This window comes from Cervus canadensis, chromosome 26 (assembly GCF_019320065.1).
Source record: "Cervus canadensis isolate Bull #8, Minnesota chromosome 26, ASM1932006v1, whole genome shotgun sequence".
NCBI classification, from domain to species: Eukaryota; Metazoa; Chordata; class Mammalia; order Artiodactyla; family Cervidae; genus Cervus; species Cervus canadensis.
This window is the reverse complement of record NC_057411.1, coordinates 1,825,513-1,846,716: the sequence shown is the minus strand read 5'-3', so window position 1 is coordinate 1,846,716 and position 21,204 is coordinate 1,825,513. Positions and strand designations below refer to the sequence as shown.

Genomic DNA, 21,204 nt, shown 5'->3' with positions numbered 1-21,204 from the left:
AATATAGTCAGAAGATATTGATTCATGCCCTTTCTGTGAACTCAAGGACATCCCTCTAAACTCAGAGCCTGTTTCTGTCACCTGTAGAAACAGTGATATTTCCTCCCCTGCCCTCCCCACAGGGTTATCCTGAGGGTTACATGAGATCAGTATGTGAAAGCACTCTCAAATACAAGGTGTAATTATTTGCCCGTAAACGTGGTGACTCACCTGGCTTGTATGAAAGTTCTCCCTGGCCCAGTGGAAGCAGATGAGAGTTTTAGCACGTCGCTGGGGAAGGCGCCACAGGAAGGGGTTCCTGAACCGCCCCGCATCAATGGCTGTGAGTTTCTACAACATGAGAAAAATGTGACTTTTCGAAAGCGGCATACCCAATGAAGGCTCGCCAGATAGGGCAAATAATAAGCAGTGGTCTTGTGTAAGAGCATGATCTTCCATGGCTTAGCCAGGATATCTCTTATCAGCTTAAAATACAAACCCAGGCATCTGTCTTAGGTTTCCCTGGAGGATCAGGAAGGAAATGAATAGATGTGTTACTCTTGACTAGACAGCAGCAAACCAGAATTTACAAGCTCAAAGGCCAGGGCCTTTGACAAGTTATCTAACTTGTTTTCAAGTTTGTTTCCTCATCTGTAAAACAGGGATAAGAATAGAATGTGCCTCAGTGGTTTGTTGGGAGACTCCAGGGCTCACCCCAGGAAGGCAGAATGCCCGCTCGACGTGCCTGAGAAACACTAGGTGCTGAGACATACAGTCTGAAGGACAAAAGACGAACATTTCAATCAAGACCAAGTCAGATGTCTGCCCTTTTAAAATGAGCTTTATTGTACATAAAATAAATTAATTACAGTTTAAGCCAAAGCATGAGTGGCTTTTTAAAGTGCATCTGTGTCGGGGATTCGGCAGTCGCCCCTGCATCTGTTCGCTTGCTGTAAGTGTTTCCACAGTTAAGCCACAACTCGGCCAGCTCTGGAAAAACCCGGCGTCATTGCTGTGTTTACACAAATCACACCAAAATCAACTGGACACATTTTGTTTTTCTGTACCTGAAGAAACAATCTGAAAAAAAAAAAAAATTATACAGCCTCACAATTACTCAAAAGTCTGGGGCTGAAGAGTTTGTGCTCTCAACCAGCCAACACTTTCCCAACTCAGCATCCTCATACTGTGTCTGAGCCCAGAAGCTTACACATGTCTGCATATATAACATTCGGCCCATAAACTCCACTCTTTCTAGTAGGGTGGAGGTAGCATTTTCTTCTTTTTCTTAAAAAAAAAAAAAGAAAGAAAGAAGTCTGAGTATCCTTCAGGTTTGAAAGTCATTCTATAAGGAAGAGTATTCCAGAGACACATACTTGTATTAAAAAATCAATTCTTTCTCTTGGGGGGAGAAAAAGAAGAAGAAGAAAAAAAAAGGAAAGTCTGTGAATGCTTAATCTGTTCTTTCATTCCCACTGTAAATCACATCAATATATTGGGTGAATCTACAACTGACTGTCATTTACAAGGTAGTTAACAAAATCCCAAGCCATCACCCAACCCCTCCCCGCTCCAGAGGGAAAGCCGTGGAGGCTGTTTGGCATCATCAGAGGTGGCTCGTTCACGCCGCATCAGTTCTGTCCCCCTGCTCAGGACAACACTTCCTCTCCTGGAGCGATTCAACAGGCCCTCCTGGCCTCTCCGCTCCAGCCCTTCCTGGGACCACAAGTAACCGCCAGCGTCCAACGTTCCTGCATCAGCCCGGACCCCTTCCCGGGAAGACCAAACCCCCTCGAGCAGCCCTGCTTCAGACGGAGGTGACAGTCCTGACTTTGGCCGAGAGGGCTTGCTTGAACCTCCGCTTCAGGTCCTGCATGTTGGGGGACTTGGGCCGAGGGATGAGGGAGGTCCGTCGCTTCTCCGGCGTACCGCTGGGCTGCTGCTTGTGACTCACTTCTTTGCACAGCACATGGAAAGCGTTGTAGACGTCGTTGTCATTCTCGCTGACGGACACCTCATAGAAGGAGCAGCCCAGCACGCCGGCCAGCTGCAGTCCGAGCTGAGGGTCCACCTGCTTGACGTGCAGCAGGTCAGCCTTGTTGGCCACGACCACCACGGGCAGCCGGGTGCCCAGGTGCAGCTGCTGCACGTGCTGGTGGAGCTGGCTGGTGAGCTCATAGCTCTTGTAGTCAGTGATGGAGAAGACGATCACCACGGCGTCCGCCCAGCGGATGCACCTGTTCAGCTGCTCGCTGCAGCTCAGGCCGTTCTCGTGGACCTGGAAGAGACGGGTGAGAGCGAGATGAAGGGCAAGGGCCAGAGAGAGCCCTGGCTCAGCTACAGAGCATTCAAAAGAGCCCTGGGCAAGAGCACCAGGTTGCAGGCCGTCAACAAGTTCTATCTCCCCACACTTTAGCTTTCTCGACAATATGTTGATCCAGCTGCATGGAGCTGGAATAAATAACAGAGCAGCTCACCACACTCAAGTGGAAAATTGACCTGCAGAGAACTCCATGCAGAGAGAGACTTTGTAGTTGCACAAAATGGGAAATTAACTGGCTAGACAGTAAGTCTGGGGAAGTAAAGATAGGAGCTGGAAGCATTTAAACCTGGATAACTGCCCAGTTCAAGAGGGAAAACACACACACACACTAGCATGGCTCTTTGTCTATAGAGTAACTTTCTACAGTGTAAGAGTGATTCTGAGGATTTGGAGACGATACCTAGATGTTTGATTTTTAATGCCAAAAACATAAATGTAAAAACTGACCTTTTAAACCCTAGCACGGGCATTCTGCCAAATCCAAGTGTGTTTGGTTTGGTCTTTCCTGCTGAGTAAAATCGTCCTAGAAGATTTCTGCCCCTTTAGCCAAGTCTCCCATCTAGGCTAAGACTGATCAACAGCCAGATACAAAGTGTCAAGCAATATATAAAAGCCTAGACTTGACTCCCCAGGTTCCTTTCCTTCTTCGGCACAGGTACTTTGAAAACAGAACAGGAGCCAAGCAGACTCCCCTTAGACTTAGTCACGTATCTCAGACACTCACCTGAATACCTGGAGTGTCTTGAACCTGAATAGCCAGGGTTTCACCTTCTATTTGGACTTGTCTGGTATAGAGATTACCTATAAAGGGGAAAAAAAAGATTATGTCCTTCCTTCTTATACAACTTTTAAAACATTGTAGGGAGGAACAAAAAATTGTAGGATAATTTTTACTTAGAAATTATAATCTGAACCAATGCACAAAATCAGCTATAGTCTATTCTATTTAATGGACTTATTTCAGATGTTTTTTTAAAACAACTGCAGTTTCAACCCTGCATAGGCAGGTTTATTAAAACCAGGACAAAGCTTGTAATGTTCTTGGAAACTTAATTGCCTAATTTTAAACAAAACTTACATGTTTAGAGAATTTCCTTGGAAAAAAATGTTCTTGTTCTATTTTCATACTCATTGCTCTTTGGCACCAATTTATTTTTTAGCCATTAGATATAATGGCTTAGTGGGCAGATCTTGTCAGTAAATTCACAGCCAACATCATCAATTGGAATAAAATTGTAACATAACATAGCTGACTCTACATCAAAGCAGAAGGCTGCCATGCCTTATCTGGGGATGGTTTATATAGTACATGTGAAGTAATCCCCTCTAGGTACTTCATATGGTCTAAGGACTTAAGCAATTTGCTAGCAGAGCATAGGTAGAAAGCCCTTAAGCCTCCCCAGTGGATATCCTTAATCACAGGGATTGAAAGGATGTCCAATCATTTATTTAGGAACTCTCCTCCTAAAATTTTACCATGTAGTTATTTTTCTTTGTTAAGAAAAGAGAACTTTAGGTTTACAACTGCGCTCCTTTGGCCTCTGCTTTAAAAGGTCACCTCTGAAAGGCAGCCAACAGAGAAGGCCAGGGGTGGGGGTAGGCGCTGGCCATTTTTTTTTTTCTTTTTTATGACTTTTGGAGGAGTGTTTTGAAGGGAGAGGCTCTTGAGTACAAAGGGTGCTTCCAACTGGGGTCCCTATAGTTAAAACATACCAAGGAGAATACTTTCAGGCACTTGATAAAATGATGAATGGGCTTGGAATGGAATGAGGCCAGATGGCAGTTATGGGAAGGGGGGGCACACAGGAGGGGGCTAGGAAAGTTGGAAGTGGCAGGATCCCAGTGCTCTGGCTGTCACTCTGAAGGAACCTGCCTGGTAGACACTTAAAAAATGAGAACAGCAGTACTAGTGCAGGCTGAGAGCACTTTCTTCAAATACATTTCCTCACCTGCGTTTCTTTCATAGTCGCCGATGAATCGTTTGGTGAGGAACCGGACCACGAGAGCTGCAGGTCAGAAAAGAGAAAGGAAAACGGGCTTAGCCTTGGCACAAGAAGTTAGATTGGTCTCCCTCCCCCAACCCCCACCCTAAAAAACAACTCTCAGGGAAAGCCAGCCACCAAGTGAAATTCCTACCCTGCAGCGCCCCGACCCTAGTTCCAGACACAACGGCGAGGGGCTAGGAGGCATTGTGAATTACGGCTCTGTCCAGCTGGAAGGGTCATTTGGCCCACCCCCATTCTCCGAGCCCGGCCGAGCCACACCTAAGCCTGCCCGCAGACAAACGTCTTTCCTAACCTTAAAGAGCTCCAGGAAGGGTTACGTTCACTACCTCCCCTTCCTGTGCCAGGGGCTCAAAACCCCAAAACTTCGAATCCCAGTTGTGTCGGTTGTGTAGAGGGCCGTCAAGCCATTTAGGATCAGTTTGTTTCCCTCATCTGATGAAGGAGGGGGGAGTGGAAACGAAGCTGTCTAAGGTCCTTCCCGAGGGACCGCGGGTCAATAGGAGAGGGTGGGAGGTCCGGTTGCAGCTCCAACCTCTACTCCAAGCCCGGTTTAGTCGCAACTGCCAGCGGGGGCAGCCGAACTCCAGACCGAGAGTTAAGCGGGTTCCCGCCGGAGCGCGAGGACTCACCAGTCTTGCCCACGCCACTGGCGCCCACCACGGCAATCTTGACCAGGCGGCGGCCCGCGGCCCCCAGGCAGCAATCGGCTGCGGCTGCGCTGCCCGGGGCGGGGTACTCGGCGATGGTGCACATGTTCTGAATGAGGCGCATCGCCGCTTCGGCCGGGGCTTCACCGCGGGGAACAGGCTCAGGCTCCGGGCTGGAACTGCAGCCGGGTTGCGCGCGCGCTGTTTTCTCCGCGACCGGCCCCACCCCTTGCTTCCCGCGGCCAATCCCGGGGCGTCCTGCGCGAGGCCCCGCCCACGGCGCCGCTCCGCGCGCGCCGCGCCCCTGGGGTCTCTCGGAGCCAGTGCGGGGCCCCGTGAGGCGCGGGGGAAATGGGGCAGGCAGCCTGGGAGGGGGCAGCGGGGACTGCAGGCGACCGCGCAGCCAATGGCGGGCGCCGGGGACAACCGCGCCGGGCGCGGGCCTAGGTCCCGCTGCGCCGACACGGGGCAGATGCTGTGGCTGTGGGATTGGGGGCGCCTCGGTTCCAGGAAGAGGGGCTGGGTCTGGGATCGGCGGTGGAGAGATGTCTGCAGCCTGTCTGCCTGCCTGCCCACAGGAGCGCCGCCCCGGTCCCGCATGAGCTTTCCTAGGCATCTGCACCCGCCCGGATGCCCAGCCCGCCGGCCTATTCCTGGCGGCCTGCGGACCTCTGGGCCCAGCCCCGCCCACCCTCGGGGAACCTGCGCCCGGGAGGCCGGGGCCGCGAGGGTGTGAGCGCTCGGGGTCTCTCGTCTGGCTGTCCAGCTGCGCGCTTGTCCACTACATTCGGAAGATATTGCCTCGGGTGCCTCTGGGGCGGCGTCCCGGGTCATAGATTTGACTACAATGGCAGTCTATTAAAGGACCCGGTACCCACTCCCACTTTGACGTTGACTTTGGCGGGTTGAGGGGTGGGAAATAAAGTCACCCTTCTTGTTCTACCTCTTCTTGGCCGAGTGACAAGCTCACGTGAACACACATATGGTCTGGTGCGTGTACAGCACACCCAGAGGCAAATCTAGAAGTAATTATAGAACAAGCTTTCTAGCGCCTCACACACATCACACCTCCTCCAGGAGCTGTGAAAAGGAAAGAAACGGTTGCCCCAGCTGTCACGGGATACTGACCAGATTGGGAGGCAAACAGCATCTGAACTTAGTCTCTGGTTATGAGGAATGGCAAGATCAGTTAAGTGACTTGATGCCAGTTTGCGCTCATTAAATCCCAAGCTCCAGCCCCTCACATCCTCACCAAGGAAAGGCATCTGAATCCCCCATGCAAGCAACGTTCTGTAGCTGGAACTGCTGCACAATGTCACCAGACACTCAGGCTGACCGCTTACCCATCCCCCAATCTCACCCCATCTCCTCACTACCCCCCCTAACCTTGCCGGCCCCCAAATCTTCCAGAGGCTTTTATCCTAGAGGTATATGAGAGCAAACACCATGGCCCTGTGTCCACACCCACATTAAAGGATAAAACGTAAAAGTAAAGTAAACCAATTCCCTTATCTACACATCAGGCATCTAGTTCAACTCCCCCTTCCAACCTTGACTTCACTGACCAGGTATGTGACAGAATTTATGATGCTGACCCAGTTCAGACGCTGAGATGAACTCTCTGGCCTGTCACGGTTTAGGTGTTTGCAGGAACTCAAGGACAAAAAAGGAGAGTAATCTCAAGTTGCTTGGCAGCAAGTCTGCTAGAAAAGGCAACATAATTAGCAAGACCTTAGCCATAAATATAAGGAAAGATTGGCTTCTAGGGAGGTATCAAGAATGACAGAAATTCAGCCATTTGAGTCTGAAGGGAAAAGATATATCCAAAATGCACTGTGTTTTTCTGTATGGTTTAACTCAAACTTGAATTTTGCTGTTCATAGACACTCCAAAGAAATGTGCCTTTTTTTTTTTTTTTTTTTTGCCATAAAATCAAATTTAGGGAGACTGTAATTACAGGTAACCATGTACTTTTCAACCCACTCCCCCCTCCAAAAAAGGCAATAGTTCTATCATGCTTACATGGTAAAATAATTGTGTACTCTATAAAGTTTTTGTTTCACTGTTTTTTATACACACAGAGAGAGAGCCATATAAAAGTTGTCAAGGGGAAATTTGCTTTGATTCATTTTAGCTTCTGGAGCTTGATTTTTCAGTACCATGAGCCTGTACTAAGCCTATGATTTTTCTGTCTGAAACACAAAGGCTGAATTTGGTATTCTTATTTTAGGTCTAAACGATCTGACTGTGCTTTAAAGAACACAGGAAGGAAAGGAAGAAGAAAAAGATGGGGGAAAGCTCTTCAGATTCCAAATATCAAGCAAAGAGCCTGCCTACCTCCACCCGACCCTGCCTCAGACCATGACACTGGGAGTTACCCCTTCTCAGAAACACATAGAATTAATATCAACAAAGAGGAAGGAGCAGGAGAATTGATGTACCTTGAAGGCTTGTTTTATTCCAGGCTTCAGGTTAAGGATTTAACAAGCAAAAATCTCCTTTTTCCTTCGTGATGGTCCTGAAAGGTAGATGCCATCATTACTTCCCATTGCAGTTTTCTGTTGCTGCTTAGCAAACCACCCCCAGCCTTCATGTCTCACAGTTCTGTGGTTGACTGTGCTCAGCTTGGTGGTTCTCCCTTGGGGTATCTCGTGTTGTTGCAGTCAGATAGCAGCTGGGCTGGAGTCATCTGAAGCCTCATCTGGGCTGGACGTCTGAAATGGCTTCTTCACTGACATCTCTGCGTTTCAGCTGACATGGCTGAAACAGCTGGAGACTGGCCAGTATCTCTGTCTTCCTCTCAGTGTGGTTAGCTCAGGCTCACTCACAGCATGGCGGTGGCTTCCTTTAGCAGGAGTGTTCTAAGGAAGGAAGCAGAAGCTGTCGATCTCTTAAGGCCTGTGCACGGCAACTGGCACGGCATCACTTCAGCTATATTGGTCAGTCCCAGAACCCACCCAGGTTCGGGCACAAGGGGAACAGATCCTCCTTCCTGAAAAGCAGACATTGACATCCTCACCAGCTTTCCAAACATCTGATCCATTGCTCCTAAGCCTTCCATGGTATTCGGAAAGGACTAAAGGACTGAACAAGAGAAAAGGAAAGGTGCTTGCCTAAAGGAACAAGAAACACCCACTGGAGGCGAGTCTCCTGCATCTTCACTGAGGATGACTTGTAAGAGCCTTTCAATCATTCTATTTTAAAAATTAAGAAGAACCATGGCTCAGAAGCAGCATCTGGATGAAAGAGGGGAGAGAATTCATTTTGAGCTACTCATTTTCTAAGAGCTTTCTGAGGGTGGAAATAGCACCAGATGGAAGTAAGTGTATAGAGGGTTTTCGCCCAATGGCCCTGTGCACTGTGTTGAATGTCTTGCAGTTCTGTGCATTCCACTGCAGGGAGTCATGCCCGGTACACAGTGGGGGCACAATGATTTTTTTAAATTGTCAACCTTCTCTTTAGCAGAGGCTGGACTGAAAGAATAACTCAGCTCAAGAGACAAAAGAGGGAAGGCAGATTGGAAATCAAATAAAAAGGATACATGCACACATACACATACCTCTCGCCATTAGAAAGATTACCTATTGACCAGAACAATATAACATTGAAAAACGTTAAGATCTTTAAGTTCCTCAAATGGGCCTTCCCTCCCCTCTACATACCTTGGTTAGTTTCTATGGTAGCGAATGACCCACACTCCCCACCCCCCTTTCCACACTCAGGGAGAAAGAAGAACTAGTGTTCTGCAATTATAATCCCTTGCTGCTCTACCAGATTTTATCTTTCTTATTCTGGAAGATTTCCTCCACTCTCTTTCTCTACTTCAATATAGTGTGTAAAGTGAAGGTAAGAGAAAAAGGGGAGATAATCCTCCTTGTCCTTCAGGGCAAAACTAGAGATTTTCTTCTCCTCTCAATGATTTATATCTTAAAGCCTAAGTTGTTTTTTTCTGACAACATAGAACACCTATTTGATAAGTAATCTGATGACAGTGGGGCTTCCCAGGTGGCGCTAGTGGTAAGGAACCTGCCTGCCAATGCAAGAGACATAAGAGATGCGGGTTCAATCCCTGGGTCAGGAAGATCCCCTGGAGAAGGGAATGGCAACCCACTTCAATATTCTTGCCTGGAGAATCCCATGAACAGAAGAGCCTGGCAGGCTACAGTCCATAGGGTTGCAAAGAGTCAAACATGACTGAAGCAGCTCAGCACACACACACTGATGACAATACTCAGAATATATTCAAGTTTTAAATATTACTTGGAGCAGCTAGTGAATTTCCACTGTGTTTTCATGGAAAGTAAGAAAACTCACAGGGTGCATTTTCCCAAAGGCTTTTAAAACATTGAGCATTAGGAACTGACTGCATTAGTTCCTAATTATTAGGACTGCATATTATTAGTTCCAGGACTGCATTATCAATAAAGCCATGATTCGGGCTCCCTTAGTTAAATGAAAAGTCTTGCAATATTGGCACTGGACACTTAATTTTCTCTGAGATCGTTTTCTTCTTCTTTTCCCCAGTGCAGAGAATCCTGTAAGCATGCAAGGATCCTGCCCCTTCTCTCTCCAACCCATCATTTGCCCAGAAGACTAAGGAGCGAAGAGGAATAAGAATTGGTCCTGCAGGAGTGATGCTCTTGGGATATTGACAGGATTCTAAGTTCAGGTGATAAACATAAGAAGAAACGGTTCAGAAAGAATCTGACAATTGAGCCAATTGTTTAGTAGAATCATTGGTTCCAAATTCCTAAGCAGATTGGACACACCTAATATTTGCCCTCTAACTTTTCTTAGGGTGCTTAAAAGGTCACCTCAGAACACTATAGTCATCCTTATTTGTCTTTGCAGAGAAAGCAAAACCTCTCCCCACAGCCTCAGCTTCTAAGCATAAGGTGAGAAGCTAAAAGGAAATTAAAACTTCATAAATATCCACCCATGTTATGAGAGAACAAACTTCTACTTCCCTTCATTCCAAGATCACCTATACGGTGGAATTAACAGGACTGAAGTCTTGTTTGGGGCCAAAGCTACTGATTCTCACTGCTTTAATTAGCTCTCAAAATCACAGGAACCATCAAATACTTTCTAAGCCCTAATTAGCATCTCTGGCTCAGGCCATTCAGGAGTATCTAAAATATCGCAGGTCATACTGTGAATTGTAGAAATGGGGCCCCAGGTTAGCCGAGATAGGTAAGTTACTTGGTTCATGAAATATAAATCATGATGTGATCATTTCTTAAACAAGCTTGAAATTCAGTCACTGCCAAAAAATAAGAAAACATTTTCATTCCAACAGAACTCTGTGAGAGGTTAGGATTTGCACCAAGATATTTGCCTTGTTAATGCATCTCCCTTCTGATTAAAAAAGAAAATGGATAGCAGATGAGAAAAACGTGATGCGATCGCTTTTAGGAAATGCACAAATGACTCATGTACTCACTTGATTTGACAAGGGTACTGGTTTCTATATAAAGAAGCAACCTAGTCCCAAAATAGAGCTTCACACAGCAGAATGTAGCTCAGAGAGGAATTACACATTCCAAGCCTGAGGAACATGAAGCTTGGTATGCTGGGCCATCTCTGCCGGGAATGTTGTGTGAAGTCCATTATTAATTCATGTGGAATGTAAAGCTAGCCGCTCCATGACCTTAGCGTTTGTCAAGCTAGGAAAACTCCAGTGTAGCCTGAGACAATTCTTACCTTGCTCTAAAAGCAAACAACGACTTAATTTTTTTTTTCTTTTGCAGAGAATATGTGGTGGTGGTTTAGTCGCTAAGTCGTGTCTGACTCTTTGCACCCTGTGGACTGTGGCCCGCCTCTCCTCTGTCCATAGGACTCTCCAGACAAGGATACTGGAGTGGGCCACCATGCCCTCTTCCAGGGGCTCTTCCAGGCCCAGGAATTGAACCTGGATCTCTTGCACTGCAGGCAGATTCTTTACCAACTGAGCCACCAGGGAAGCACCTAAAGAATGTGTACTCCCATATTAACTAAAAAACATGTTTAGCTCAACAGTAAATAAATTATAACAGTTTTTGTGCCGTATATACATTGAATATCCATTGAGATTAGGCATGTGAAAATGCTCTGTAAATTATAAAGGTTTAATACTTTTATATCTTCATGATGAGAATGAAGCAGAGTAATTTTCCAGCCTGGATCATCCCATAATCAGTTGTTGGGAAGTAGTCCATTGACAATGCGCTTTCCAGGTAGTGCTGGTGGTGAAGAATCCACCTACCAATATAGGAGACATAAGAGATGCAGCCTCCATCCCTGGGTCAGGAAGACACCTGGAGGAGGGCATGGCAACCCACTCCAGTATTCTCACCTGGAGAATCCCATGGACAGAGGAGCCTGGTGGGCTACAGTCCATGGGGTCGCAAAGAGTCAGACACGACTGAAGCGACTTAGCACACACAAGTCTATTTACATTTCAGTGAAATTCTCCCTCAAATCCCTCTTTACCTGGGCCTAAATGTGGAGATGGGCTGCAAAGAGCGAGGCTGAATAAAGCCTTTCTTGTGTTTATTTGTCAAAACATCCAGCCAAGGCATTCCTCTCTCCCTATCTGAAGACAAGAGGTGGAATCATGTCTTTTGGACCAGCCAGTATACTGCTTATCAAGCAGACCCACTCTGACTCTAGGGCAGAATGTGGCGGCTCCCTGAGGTCATGGCACTCACCCAGCCCAAGAGCATGTGGAGAGCGATTTCCAGGCAGCTGTGCTGTACAGTGGCCCGCCCAGGGATTCCTCACATCGGCCAAGCAGCATCATCAAGGAGCCCTAAGCAGCTTCTCCCTCGTTATTGTAAAATAGCCTTGACCTACAGGAGGCCCTTCCGTGGCATGACCTGTCCTGCTCCTCCATCCTTCCTCCCCAGTTCACCCGGCGGGCCCAGGGCCACTGGAATATGCCGCAGCGTGCTGTATCCTTCACCCTTCATACTACATACACTCTTTGCTTGTTTGTTGTCCAGCTCTCCACTCCAGAGTGTAAACCCCACGCAGTAGAGATATGTTGCTCCGTCTCCAGAACCCAGAAGCAGGCGCGTCGCACGTGCTCCCACTCACTCATCTCTGTGCTCAGTCGCTCAGTCGTGTCCGCCTCTTTGCAATCCCATGGACTGTGGCCCGCCAGGCCCCTCTGTCCAGAGGGTCCTCCGGGGAAGAATACTGGAGTGAGTTGCCATGCCCTCCTCCAGGGGCTCTTCCCAGCCCAGGGATTGGACCTGGGTCTCCTGCATTGCAGGTGGACTCTTTACATCTGAAGCACCAAGGAAGCCCACTAACCCTTATAGGTATTGTGAAAAGTGAACAGATGAAAGAATCTGTGCATTTTCTATGGACTGAGAAAGGAGGTGAAGAGAGCCTGGGACGCTAGAACTGTGGATGGGAATGGTGGGGGAGTCAGGACCAGAGTGGGCACAGAAAACGGAGTGGGGAGAACACAGATGGAGAAGGCGTCAGAGGTGAGGCAGGCTCCCCGCCTGCTCCTGGCTCTGACTCAGCCTTGGCTCACTGTTTCCACTGATGCCAGGAGACGGACCAAGAGGGTGGCTTTGGACTAAGAGGATGGCTTTGCAGTCAGAGGTTCCTGTCAGGTGGAGAAGATGGAGAGGGTGCTACGGCTGGCTGACTAGGGGCTTGGGAAGCAGAATTGAGGCCAATGGCCCAGACTCGGGGAGAGGACGAGGAAATGACAGGAGGTGGTGAGGATAGCTCAAGGAGAACATAACAGGCAAGTCAAATCCACTGAAACGCTTCAGAATCCAAAGGACCAGCTAAAAAGAGAACAGGAATATGGGGGGTGTGGCTCAAGCAACAACATTCCACGCGGGTAAGAAGAAGCAGAGAAAGGGGTATGGCATCTCAGGGAGCTAAGGGGGTGAGTTTATCTGGGATTTGGATGGGCAGGTGATGCTGGAATCTACATGGGCAGGTTGGCTGTGAGGAGGGAGAGAGTAATGATGAGTGACTCTAGGACCTTCCCGGCGGCCAGTCCCTGTGCTACACAGCCAGCCTCCAGTCTGTGCAGAGACAGGCAGGCTGGACCATAAGCTCACAGGGGCCAGGACTGTATTCTCTGTGCCTGGCAAGTGTCTGGCACAAACTGGTGGTGGTTGAGTTGCTAAGTCGTTGGACTGTAAACCACCAATCTCCTCTATCCATGGGATTTCCCAGGCAAAAACACTGGAGTGGGTTGCCATTTCTTTCTCCAGGGGATCTTCCCAACCCAGCAATCAAACCTGGATCTCTTGCATTGCAGGCAAAGTCCTTATCAACTGAGCCACTGGGGAAGCAGGTCTCGGTAAATAGTTGCTGATTAAAATTAATGACTAGAGGAGATTTTTGTGCAGGAACAGGTCCGATGTGGCTTTCTATTGTTTATTGTCTCGTGTGGGTCTTAGCTTGGTCCTAAGGGGACTTATGTGCCTTCCCTGACAATGATAATCAATACTGATTAGGCATAGGCCACATCACAGGCACTGTTCCAAGTGCCCCATATGTATTGAGTCAGTTAATTGTCTCCACAAACCCACAAGACAAGGCTAATACTGCTGTCTCCTTGTTTAACGACAGGCCCAGAAAAGCTCAGCGGTTTGCTCAAGATGACATAGGTAAAAAGTGGGAAAGCCGACGTCTGAACCCGGACAGTCTGGCTCCAGAGCCCCGCCACCCACAGCCTGCTGCCCACCGCTCAGCACTGTCCCACCGCCCCGGGGCCAAGTCCCCTCTATCCTCAGCCTTCATCGTGCTTGTTCATCTTCTGTGAAACTTGCAGGTGGAGGGGCTTTGTATTTGGAAGGGAAGATGTGAAATGCAAGGATGAGAGGGCAGCTGACTGGGGAAAGACTGGAGTCCCAAGTTCTGTGTGTGTTTGCTGTGTGGTGTAGCAGGAGTTGCAGCTGTTAAAATGACTTCTCATATGTATTTAAAAATGCCTTCTCATATAACCCACCAGGGTAAGAGCATTCCCCAGATACAGCTACAGGGCTGAGATGTGACCAGGGTGTTACTGTGTCAGTTTAGGATCAGAGCCCAGAAAGTCAAGGATTGGTTCATCAGAAAAGCAACAACGAAACAAACACTTTCAGCTTATTCCCAGGGTGGGAAGAGGAAAGAATATCACTTCTTAAATTTAACTTAAGCATTCAGTTCAACTATCTCTTCGTTTTGCCCAGAAGTCTCCAGGTCTGAAAAAGAGACTATAGTCAGCCCTTCACAACTATGGGTGCAAAACCCACAGAAACGGAGGGAAGACTTAGCATCTGTGGATTTTGGCCACTGAGGGGCCTGCTGAAACCTATGTCCCACCGGTACTGGGGGACTGAGTACTTAGAAATGGGTCGATGGAGTAAAATTCCATGTAACCCCAACTGTAAGCCAGGTACTCTGCTTAAGGTACTTTAAAAAAGGAAAAGTGGCATTCGTCTATTTCTTTTTCCACCTCCTGTCCTTCTATTATATAACATCAACCCTATTCAGAGCAGAGAGAATGCCTCACAATAGGCCCGGTGCTCAGTGACCAGAAGCACATTTGCTGAACACTGGTGGCTTTTGACAAATGCCGCAGCCCCACTTGAGGGTTTAGTCATTCATAGGCCCTCTGATTGCTTCATATGTTCTTCCCATGTGACCATTATGTACAGGTAACAGGCTTCAGCAGGGGTTCAGGGGAGAGGATTCTAGTTTGTTCTGCATCCCTGGCAAACATACGTTCAATTGTCCTCAACAACGTGATGCTGAAAGTTTGGAAAAACTGGTGCTCTTTCAAATGTTAACAGAAGAAGATACATCAGACATACTAGGTATTTAAATTTACTTGTTTAAACTGTCATGTGTGGGGGGCCATGTGAAGGTCACTGAAATAATTTGGCATGATTCCTGCTCCCAGGGAATGTGTAGTCTGGTTAGGGAGGCCAGATTTACAGAGGGAAGAATGGGTGATATATTGTGATGCATACAAAGAGTGTCAAGTTGTACTTAAGGAGAAAGAGGAAGATCAATAGGGCTGGAGTGGCCAGAGGAGGCGGCTTAGGAGAGCTGAATGTGGAGCTGGACGTTGAGGGGTGAGTGAGCCTTGGATAAGAGAGCGCATTTAAAGGAGGAATGAATGTGGCATCGTGGAGAGGGGTAGAAGAGGCTGCCCTGATAAAGGAACTGTGTCGGTCTGGAGTGGGAACTCGGCCTGGGTGAGTAAGACGTAGCCAGAAGGTGGAGGCATTTGGAAGCTGGCAGGCAGGGCAGCTTGTTTTGGGGCCCAAACCCAGCAGGGAGCCCCACGGTCCCTCAGGCACACGGCGCTAGGACAGTGGGAGTTAGGGAAGCAAAGGGAATGAGAGAGGAAACTTGGAGACCGCAGTCGCCGTCTGCAACGGACCAGAGGATGGCCACCTACTGCATCACCCAGGGCCTCCACTCAGTGCTCTGCAGCGGCCCCGACAGGGAGGAAATCCAAAACAGAGGAGCTTATGTGCACGTATCGTGGATTCACTGCGCTGGAGACCTGACCCTGACACAGCACTCCAGAGCAACCATACCCCAATAAACATTAATAAAATAAAAGAGTGTCACCTTAAAAAATAGAGAACAATATTAGCAGAAAAAAGCGACCATGGTTTAATGGCTAGCTTGAATTATAGTCCATTTCTGACATTTATTTTTCCGTAAGAAACAAAGAATCTAAAACCACTGATACTGGTGCCTTGACAGTCCACAAAAGTCCACATGCAGGATCAAGCAGGAATAAAAGAGAGATGGGGAGAGGGGTACAGGCCAGGAACCCTGAAGAGTTCACTGCTGGAGTGGAACTTGTCCGGAAGTTAAAACAAGCAATCACATTTCTTAAATGGAAAGCAGCTAGGCGTGGGAACAGGATTAATCTAGAGGCTGATGCCATCCAGTCAATATTTACGAATAGAATTTTAGTGAAAAGGAGAACCTTGGGTATTAAAGGAGAGAGGCCAGAGCACGGCCAACCAAGATTTCTTTCATTCATTCATTCATCTATTCATCAGCAAAATATATTGAATGTAGTCGCTGAGTTGCCTGATTCCAGAGAGCCCGTTCACACTGTTTTCCATATAAATGGCACCACAGAGCACCATGTAGAATAAATATAAATGGGGCCCCTGGAGCTGTGCATCAAGGTAGCCTGGATTGCATTGCTCCCACGTGTCAGGCCCTGTCGTAGGTGCAGAAGAGTTAGGTTCCGGGTCAAATCTACGGATGTTTGCTTTGTTTGTTTTTTTCTTTTTGGCTGCATCACACAGCATGTGGGATCTTAGTTCCCCAACCAGGGATCAAACCTGTGTCTCTTGCATTAGAAGCTCAGAGTCTTAACCACTGGACTGTCAGGAAGTCTCCTGGGGTCAAATATAAGAATAGGAACAGCCAAGGCTGAGGGTTGAAAGGGCATAGAAAAGAGAGTAAGATATGCATGTGTATGTTGTGTTTAGTCATTAGTCATGTCTGACTTTTTTTTTTTAAATATGTAACTAGGAAGGAGGTCACTGCCAAGGGAATGGTGTTACCTAAGAGTTACTTTTGATTAGAGTTTTTTTTCATTTATTTTTATTAGTTGGAGGCTAATTACTTTACAATATTGTAGTGGTTTTTGCCACACACTGACATGAATCAGCCCATATCTGACTTTTTTGCGACTCCATGGACTGTAGCCCGCCAAGCTCCTCTGTCCATGGAATTCTCTAGGCAAGAATACTGGAGTGGGTTGCCATTCCCTTCTCCAGGGGATATTCCCGACCCAGGGATCAAACCCAGGTCTCCTGCATTTCAGGCAGATTCTGATATTGTCTGATCCGCCAGGGAAACCCTGTAGATAAGCATGTAGACATCCCCAAAGCAAATCCTGCCGGATCCCAGGGATCAGGTCTTGTTTGTGCCCATTCATTCCTGTCCTCCCATTAGAACAGATGTGAGGAAAACTGCAGGCAGAGAGGTGCTGAAGAAGGAGAGGTGAAAATTAAAGCATATTTATAGACAAATGCTAGATTAAAAAGTTGCCTCCGCTAATCCCCCAGGGTGTTGCCTTCCTTTGGTGATGAAAGGTCAGTGTGAGCGCAAACAGATCCAGCCCCTCTGGAGACAGACCAGACACCTGAAATGACTTGATTCTCTAGGCTGTGCTGTGGAACAAATGGCTTTACTCCCTCTGAAAGGCCTCTGACGAAGAAAAACAACAAACCTGTTATGATACCTTTCTCTCTACCTCATTAAACACTTACTTGAGTGAGAAAACTGAAGTCAGTAAAAATTTGTGGACTTCTCTGCCCTCATTTCTGCAAAACTTCAACTTTTCCTTCTCATCAGCTGCGTGAGTTATTGAACTTGCGCTAACAGTCACAAGCGGGGGTACCAGGGAGGAGGGGGGCGGGCACAGGATGCTTTGAGGAAGTGGATATTAGTGTCCCAATGATGGTTTATATAGTAGGAAACTGGCTTAATGTCACAGCGGATGTCTGATTGCTTACAATGATTAAGAGTGATTTCCATAGAAAGCTTGAGTCAGCAAAGCAATGGAAAAGCTGAGTCTTTTCCATGGAAAGCCTCTGCTCACAGCTGTCTCTCACTCAAACCGAAATCCCTCAGTCCTGAGGTCATTGCTGGAGATGGGGTCATCACGGTGTCAGTCCGTGATGCTGAAGAATAATCCATGATGTTTAGCTGAGAGAGCAGGGCTGGTCTCAGCTATGGAGCAAAGGAGCAAGGCTAGTGGAACGGTTTTCATCTTATCTAGGGAGGATAGGAGAAGAAGCTTTCTTTTCAAAGTAGTCAGGATACTTTCTACAGGAAAAAAAAAATGACAGAAACTCCATTTAAACTGGCTTAAGGATCAAAATGAAATTTCTAAGCTTGTGTAACTGCATAGAAAATCCAAAGGTAGACTTGGGGGGTGGGGGTTCAAGTATAGCTGAACACGTGGGTTCATAGGCTGCAACAGTGTTCGTAAGTCCACAGGTCCCAGGCCGGCTTCTCCTATCCTGCCTGTTCTCTTCTCCAGGCAGGCTCTAGCCACGTGACTTTCCTTGGAGGCTCCAGGCTGAGATCGGCCACGCCGTGTGCAACTCAGCTCAAAGAGACAACCTCTCTCCCAGCGTCTCCAGCAAGAGTTCCAGGATTGAGTCTCATTGGCCTGGCGTGGGTTATATTCTCAACCCAAAGGCGATCATATCGGCCAAGAGGATAGCAAATGATGATTGATCAGGTGTAGATCACATGCCCAGCCCTGGAGCAGAGCAGGTGAGGTCTGGATTCCCCCCTGATGGCTGGGACCAGGAGTGAAAACAGGTTGCTCATAATTAGGAAATGAATGCCAGGCAGGTCAAAGAGCAGATCTCCAGCTCATGCTCCCCTCACGTGTAAACGAACAGTCTCTTCTGGGGTCTTAGCTGACTCGTGTGGGTCCTGGAATAGAGCAGGCCCTTCCTGGGCCCGGGGACGCTGCCTTAGGCTCCTTGAGAGCTTCGCACTTCTCTCGTTCCCTTTTAGTGTATCTCTCTGGAACACAGAAAAATGGGCTTTAAACGGCATTTCTGAAAGGGCCTTCATCTCCAACGACTGGCCCACGCACACTGGACAGTCAGAACATCAAGGGGAGGGTGGCGGGGAAGGCAGAGATATTTGTATCTCCAGGTCTAAGTTCCAGCTGCACCACCTGCTTCCCATGTGCTCTTGGACAGGGTAATCAAAGGAATTACTCCCTACCTCAAAGACTGGTGAGGCTGTGAATACTTGAAATTACGAGAAAGTACTTGATAGACTATCAGTAGTTATGGTAATAGCTGTGTGTCAGTACATACATTATATTTCTTGCTTTTTAAATTTGTATTTATTTGGCCATGCTTTTAATATATAAATAAGTAATTTATTTATATAATTAATAGACAAATATTTATTGATCGGGTTTTTGTTGCTGCATGGGCTTTTCTCTGGTTGAGGCAAGCAGGGGCTCCTCTCTGACTGTGGCGCACGGGCTTCTCCTTGCGATGGCTTCTCTGCTTGCAGAGCACAGCCTCAAGAGTCGTGGCACTGGGCTTACTTGCTTCAGGGCCTGTGGATCTTCCCAGGCCAGGGACTGAACCCATGTCTCCTGCATGGCAGGCGGATTCTTTACCACTGAGCCACCAGGGAAGCCCTATTTCTTACATTTTAAAGTAAAGAGAAATGAGTCCTGGAGAGGCTAAGAAACTTAGTCACAGTTACCCAGTTGGTAGAGTTGAGCTTTGAATCCCGGTCTTTGTCACCCCAAAGCCTACATTTTGTCCACCATGCAGATGGTGGCAGACACCTCAGATTGCCTCCAGAAACTATCCCTTTCCCTCATCATTCTTTCTTCCTAACCAGCAAGACCCTATTTTGCTCTGGGTAGAAATGGGCCTAGCTCTTCATCATGCCTCATGATTGGTCTAGGCTAACCCTAACTCTCCCGTTTCCCTCTACAGAATATTTACTTCCCCAGGCTCCTTTACCACAAGAAGTGACCAGTGAGATATAAAGGGGGGGTCTTCTGAGGGAGGTTTTGGGAATCACCTTCTACCTAGTTAAAAAGAAACACGGCTTCTTCCTTCCCCATTCTCTTCTGCTTGGACCACTTGTGTGGAGACGTATGCCTGGAGCCATTGCACCCATCTTGTGATCATAAGGTAACAAGCACAAGGATAAAAAAGTCAACTCGATGGCGATACAGAAGCCTAGCTCTTTGTGGACACCTTTGAGTCAGTGAAAAAAAATGAATGAACTCACCTCCTTCCAGACTTTCTGTAAGTAAATAGTATTAAATGTTCTTTCATTCTAAGTGATTGCTGTCAAATGAGATTAAAACTGGTACAGCCCCTAGTTTTAGTTTGAACCAGAAGAGTAAGGTAATTCTCTCTGCACTTCATTTTTCCCTTCTATAAAATAAGGCTGTTGGAGTAGAACATATCTAAGGTCTCTTCTTCACTGTAGTGGAGAAGGAAATGGCAACCCACTCCAGTAACCTTGCCTGGATATTACCCCATGGACAGAGGAGCCTGGCAGGCTACAGTCCATGGGGTTGCAAAGAGTCAGACACGACTGAGCACACACATACTCATGACTCTAAGATTCCCTCATTCTGTGACTACCTCTGAACCCAGGCTGTTAGGGGACCCTATAGGCCATTCAGTCCAACTAAAGAAAAGGGCCCCAAAGGAGTAGCATGTGGGGGTATTTTGAAGGCCTTGGCCTGAAGGGACATATTGTACAACTTGGCTTAGAGGGCCTAGTACTACTTTGGCTGAATTCACAGACCTGCTTTATTGAGGAGTGACACCGGAAATATTTATCACTCTTACAGGACAAAATCTGATCCATGAGAAGGGACCCAGGCTGCCCCACAGTGCATGTGGGATGGCTGTCCGCCCAGACTGAAGTGCAGCTGCCCTTTCGCTTTCCTGCTTTCCACCCCTGCCAAGGTTTATCTCCCAGCAGTGATTACTATCTGTGCCCAGTGGAGCTCCTACCACCGTCTGGAGCCACCAGAGACACCTTGGTCTTGTGGTTTGCCAGAAGAGTGACTTCCGCCACCATTAGAGCCAGGGTTTCTGCCTCTGACATCTTGGTCCTTTCCTGAAACAAAATTTGAAGGTTAATCGTAATTGACCAAGGAAGGGCATTGTGGGTTCTGCCACCTCCCTCATTCCCACATTATTTACCTTCTCCACCAGGGCTGTCACCAAGGCCACCGTAACCACTGAAGTTTTTGCCCATCAATAAAGTGGATTCTATTACAGTATCACTCAGCCTTCTTATTTACTTCTATACTGTTCAACTAATCTCTTGAGAGGAGTTCTTTGGTGTCTAACTTAGCCAGGTTGGCAGGCCGTCAAGAGCCTTCTCTTGAGAAAAGCTTATTTGGCTCGCCTTGAAGTTTGCTTGTCCATCCACCTTCAGTGGCCTTGCATGCTTGGCTGCTTCTCCTTCTACCATGGGGGCCTGCTGACAAATGCAATGTCTCCGGAGGGATTGGTGCCTGCCTCTTCCAACACCTCGCAGTTGGTGAACATTCCCCGTTGTTCCCAAAGCTCCTCAGGCTCCCGTAGTTCATCTCCAAGTTCAAGTCCCCAGTGAGGAGCTTCTGTAGCCATGGGACTTCAACATGATAGTTCTTACAGCAGACACTGCCACCACCCTCCTCAGGGACATCCACAACAGAAAGAAGCTGATCCAGACCAGACCCCAGAATTTCTTGTTTTCTGAACTG

At 47.7% G+C, this 21,204-nt stretch overlaps 1 protein-coding gene and 1 long non-coding RNA gene across 3 annotated transcripts; one reads left to right on the top strand and one right to left on the bottom strand.

The window, feature by feature from the left end:
* Positions 1-802: 802 nt before the first annotated feature.
* RASL11B (RAS like family 11 member B) lies at positions 803-5,159 on the bottom strand. Its single transcript, XM_043448487.1, has 4 exons — positions 4,938-5,159; positions 4,252-4,308; positions 3,027-3,103; positions 803-2,257 (listed from the first exon to the last, which is right to left on the bottom strand). Exons 1-4 carry the CDS (start codon positions 5,077-5,079, stop codon positions 1,787-1,789), a joined length of 747 nt encoding a protein of 248 aa, XP_043304422.1. The 5' UTR covers positions 5,080-5,159; the 3' UTR covers positions 803-1,786.
* Positions 5,160-6,450: 1,291 nt separating this feature from the next.
* Positions 6,451-20,895, top strand: LOC122428449. 2 transcript variants are annotated; one of them, XR_006265715.1, is made up of 4 exons: positions 6,451-8,129; positions 9,480-9,624; positions 17,983-19,741; positions 20,299-20,895. It is a non-coding gene; the product is annotated as an uncharacterized LOC122428449 (long non-coding RNA). The 2 variants fall into 2 exon arrangements; XR_006265714.1 differs by having other exon boundaries at positions 6,451-8,274.
* The last annotated feature ends 309 nt before the right edge of the window (positions 20,896-21,204 follow it).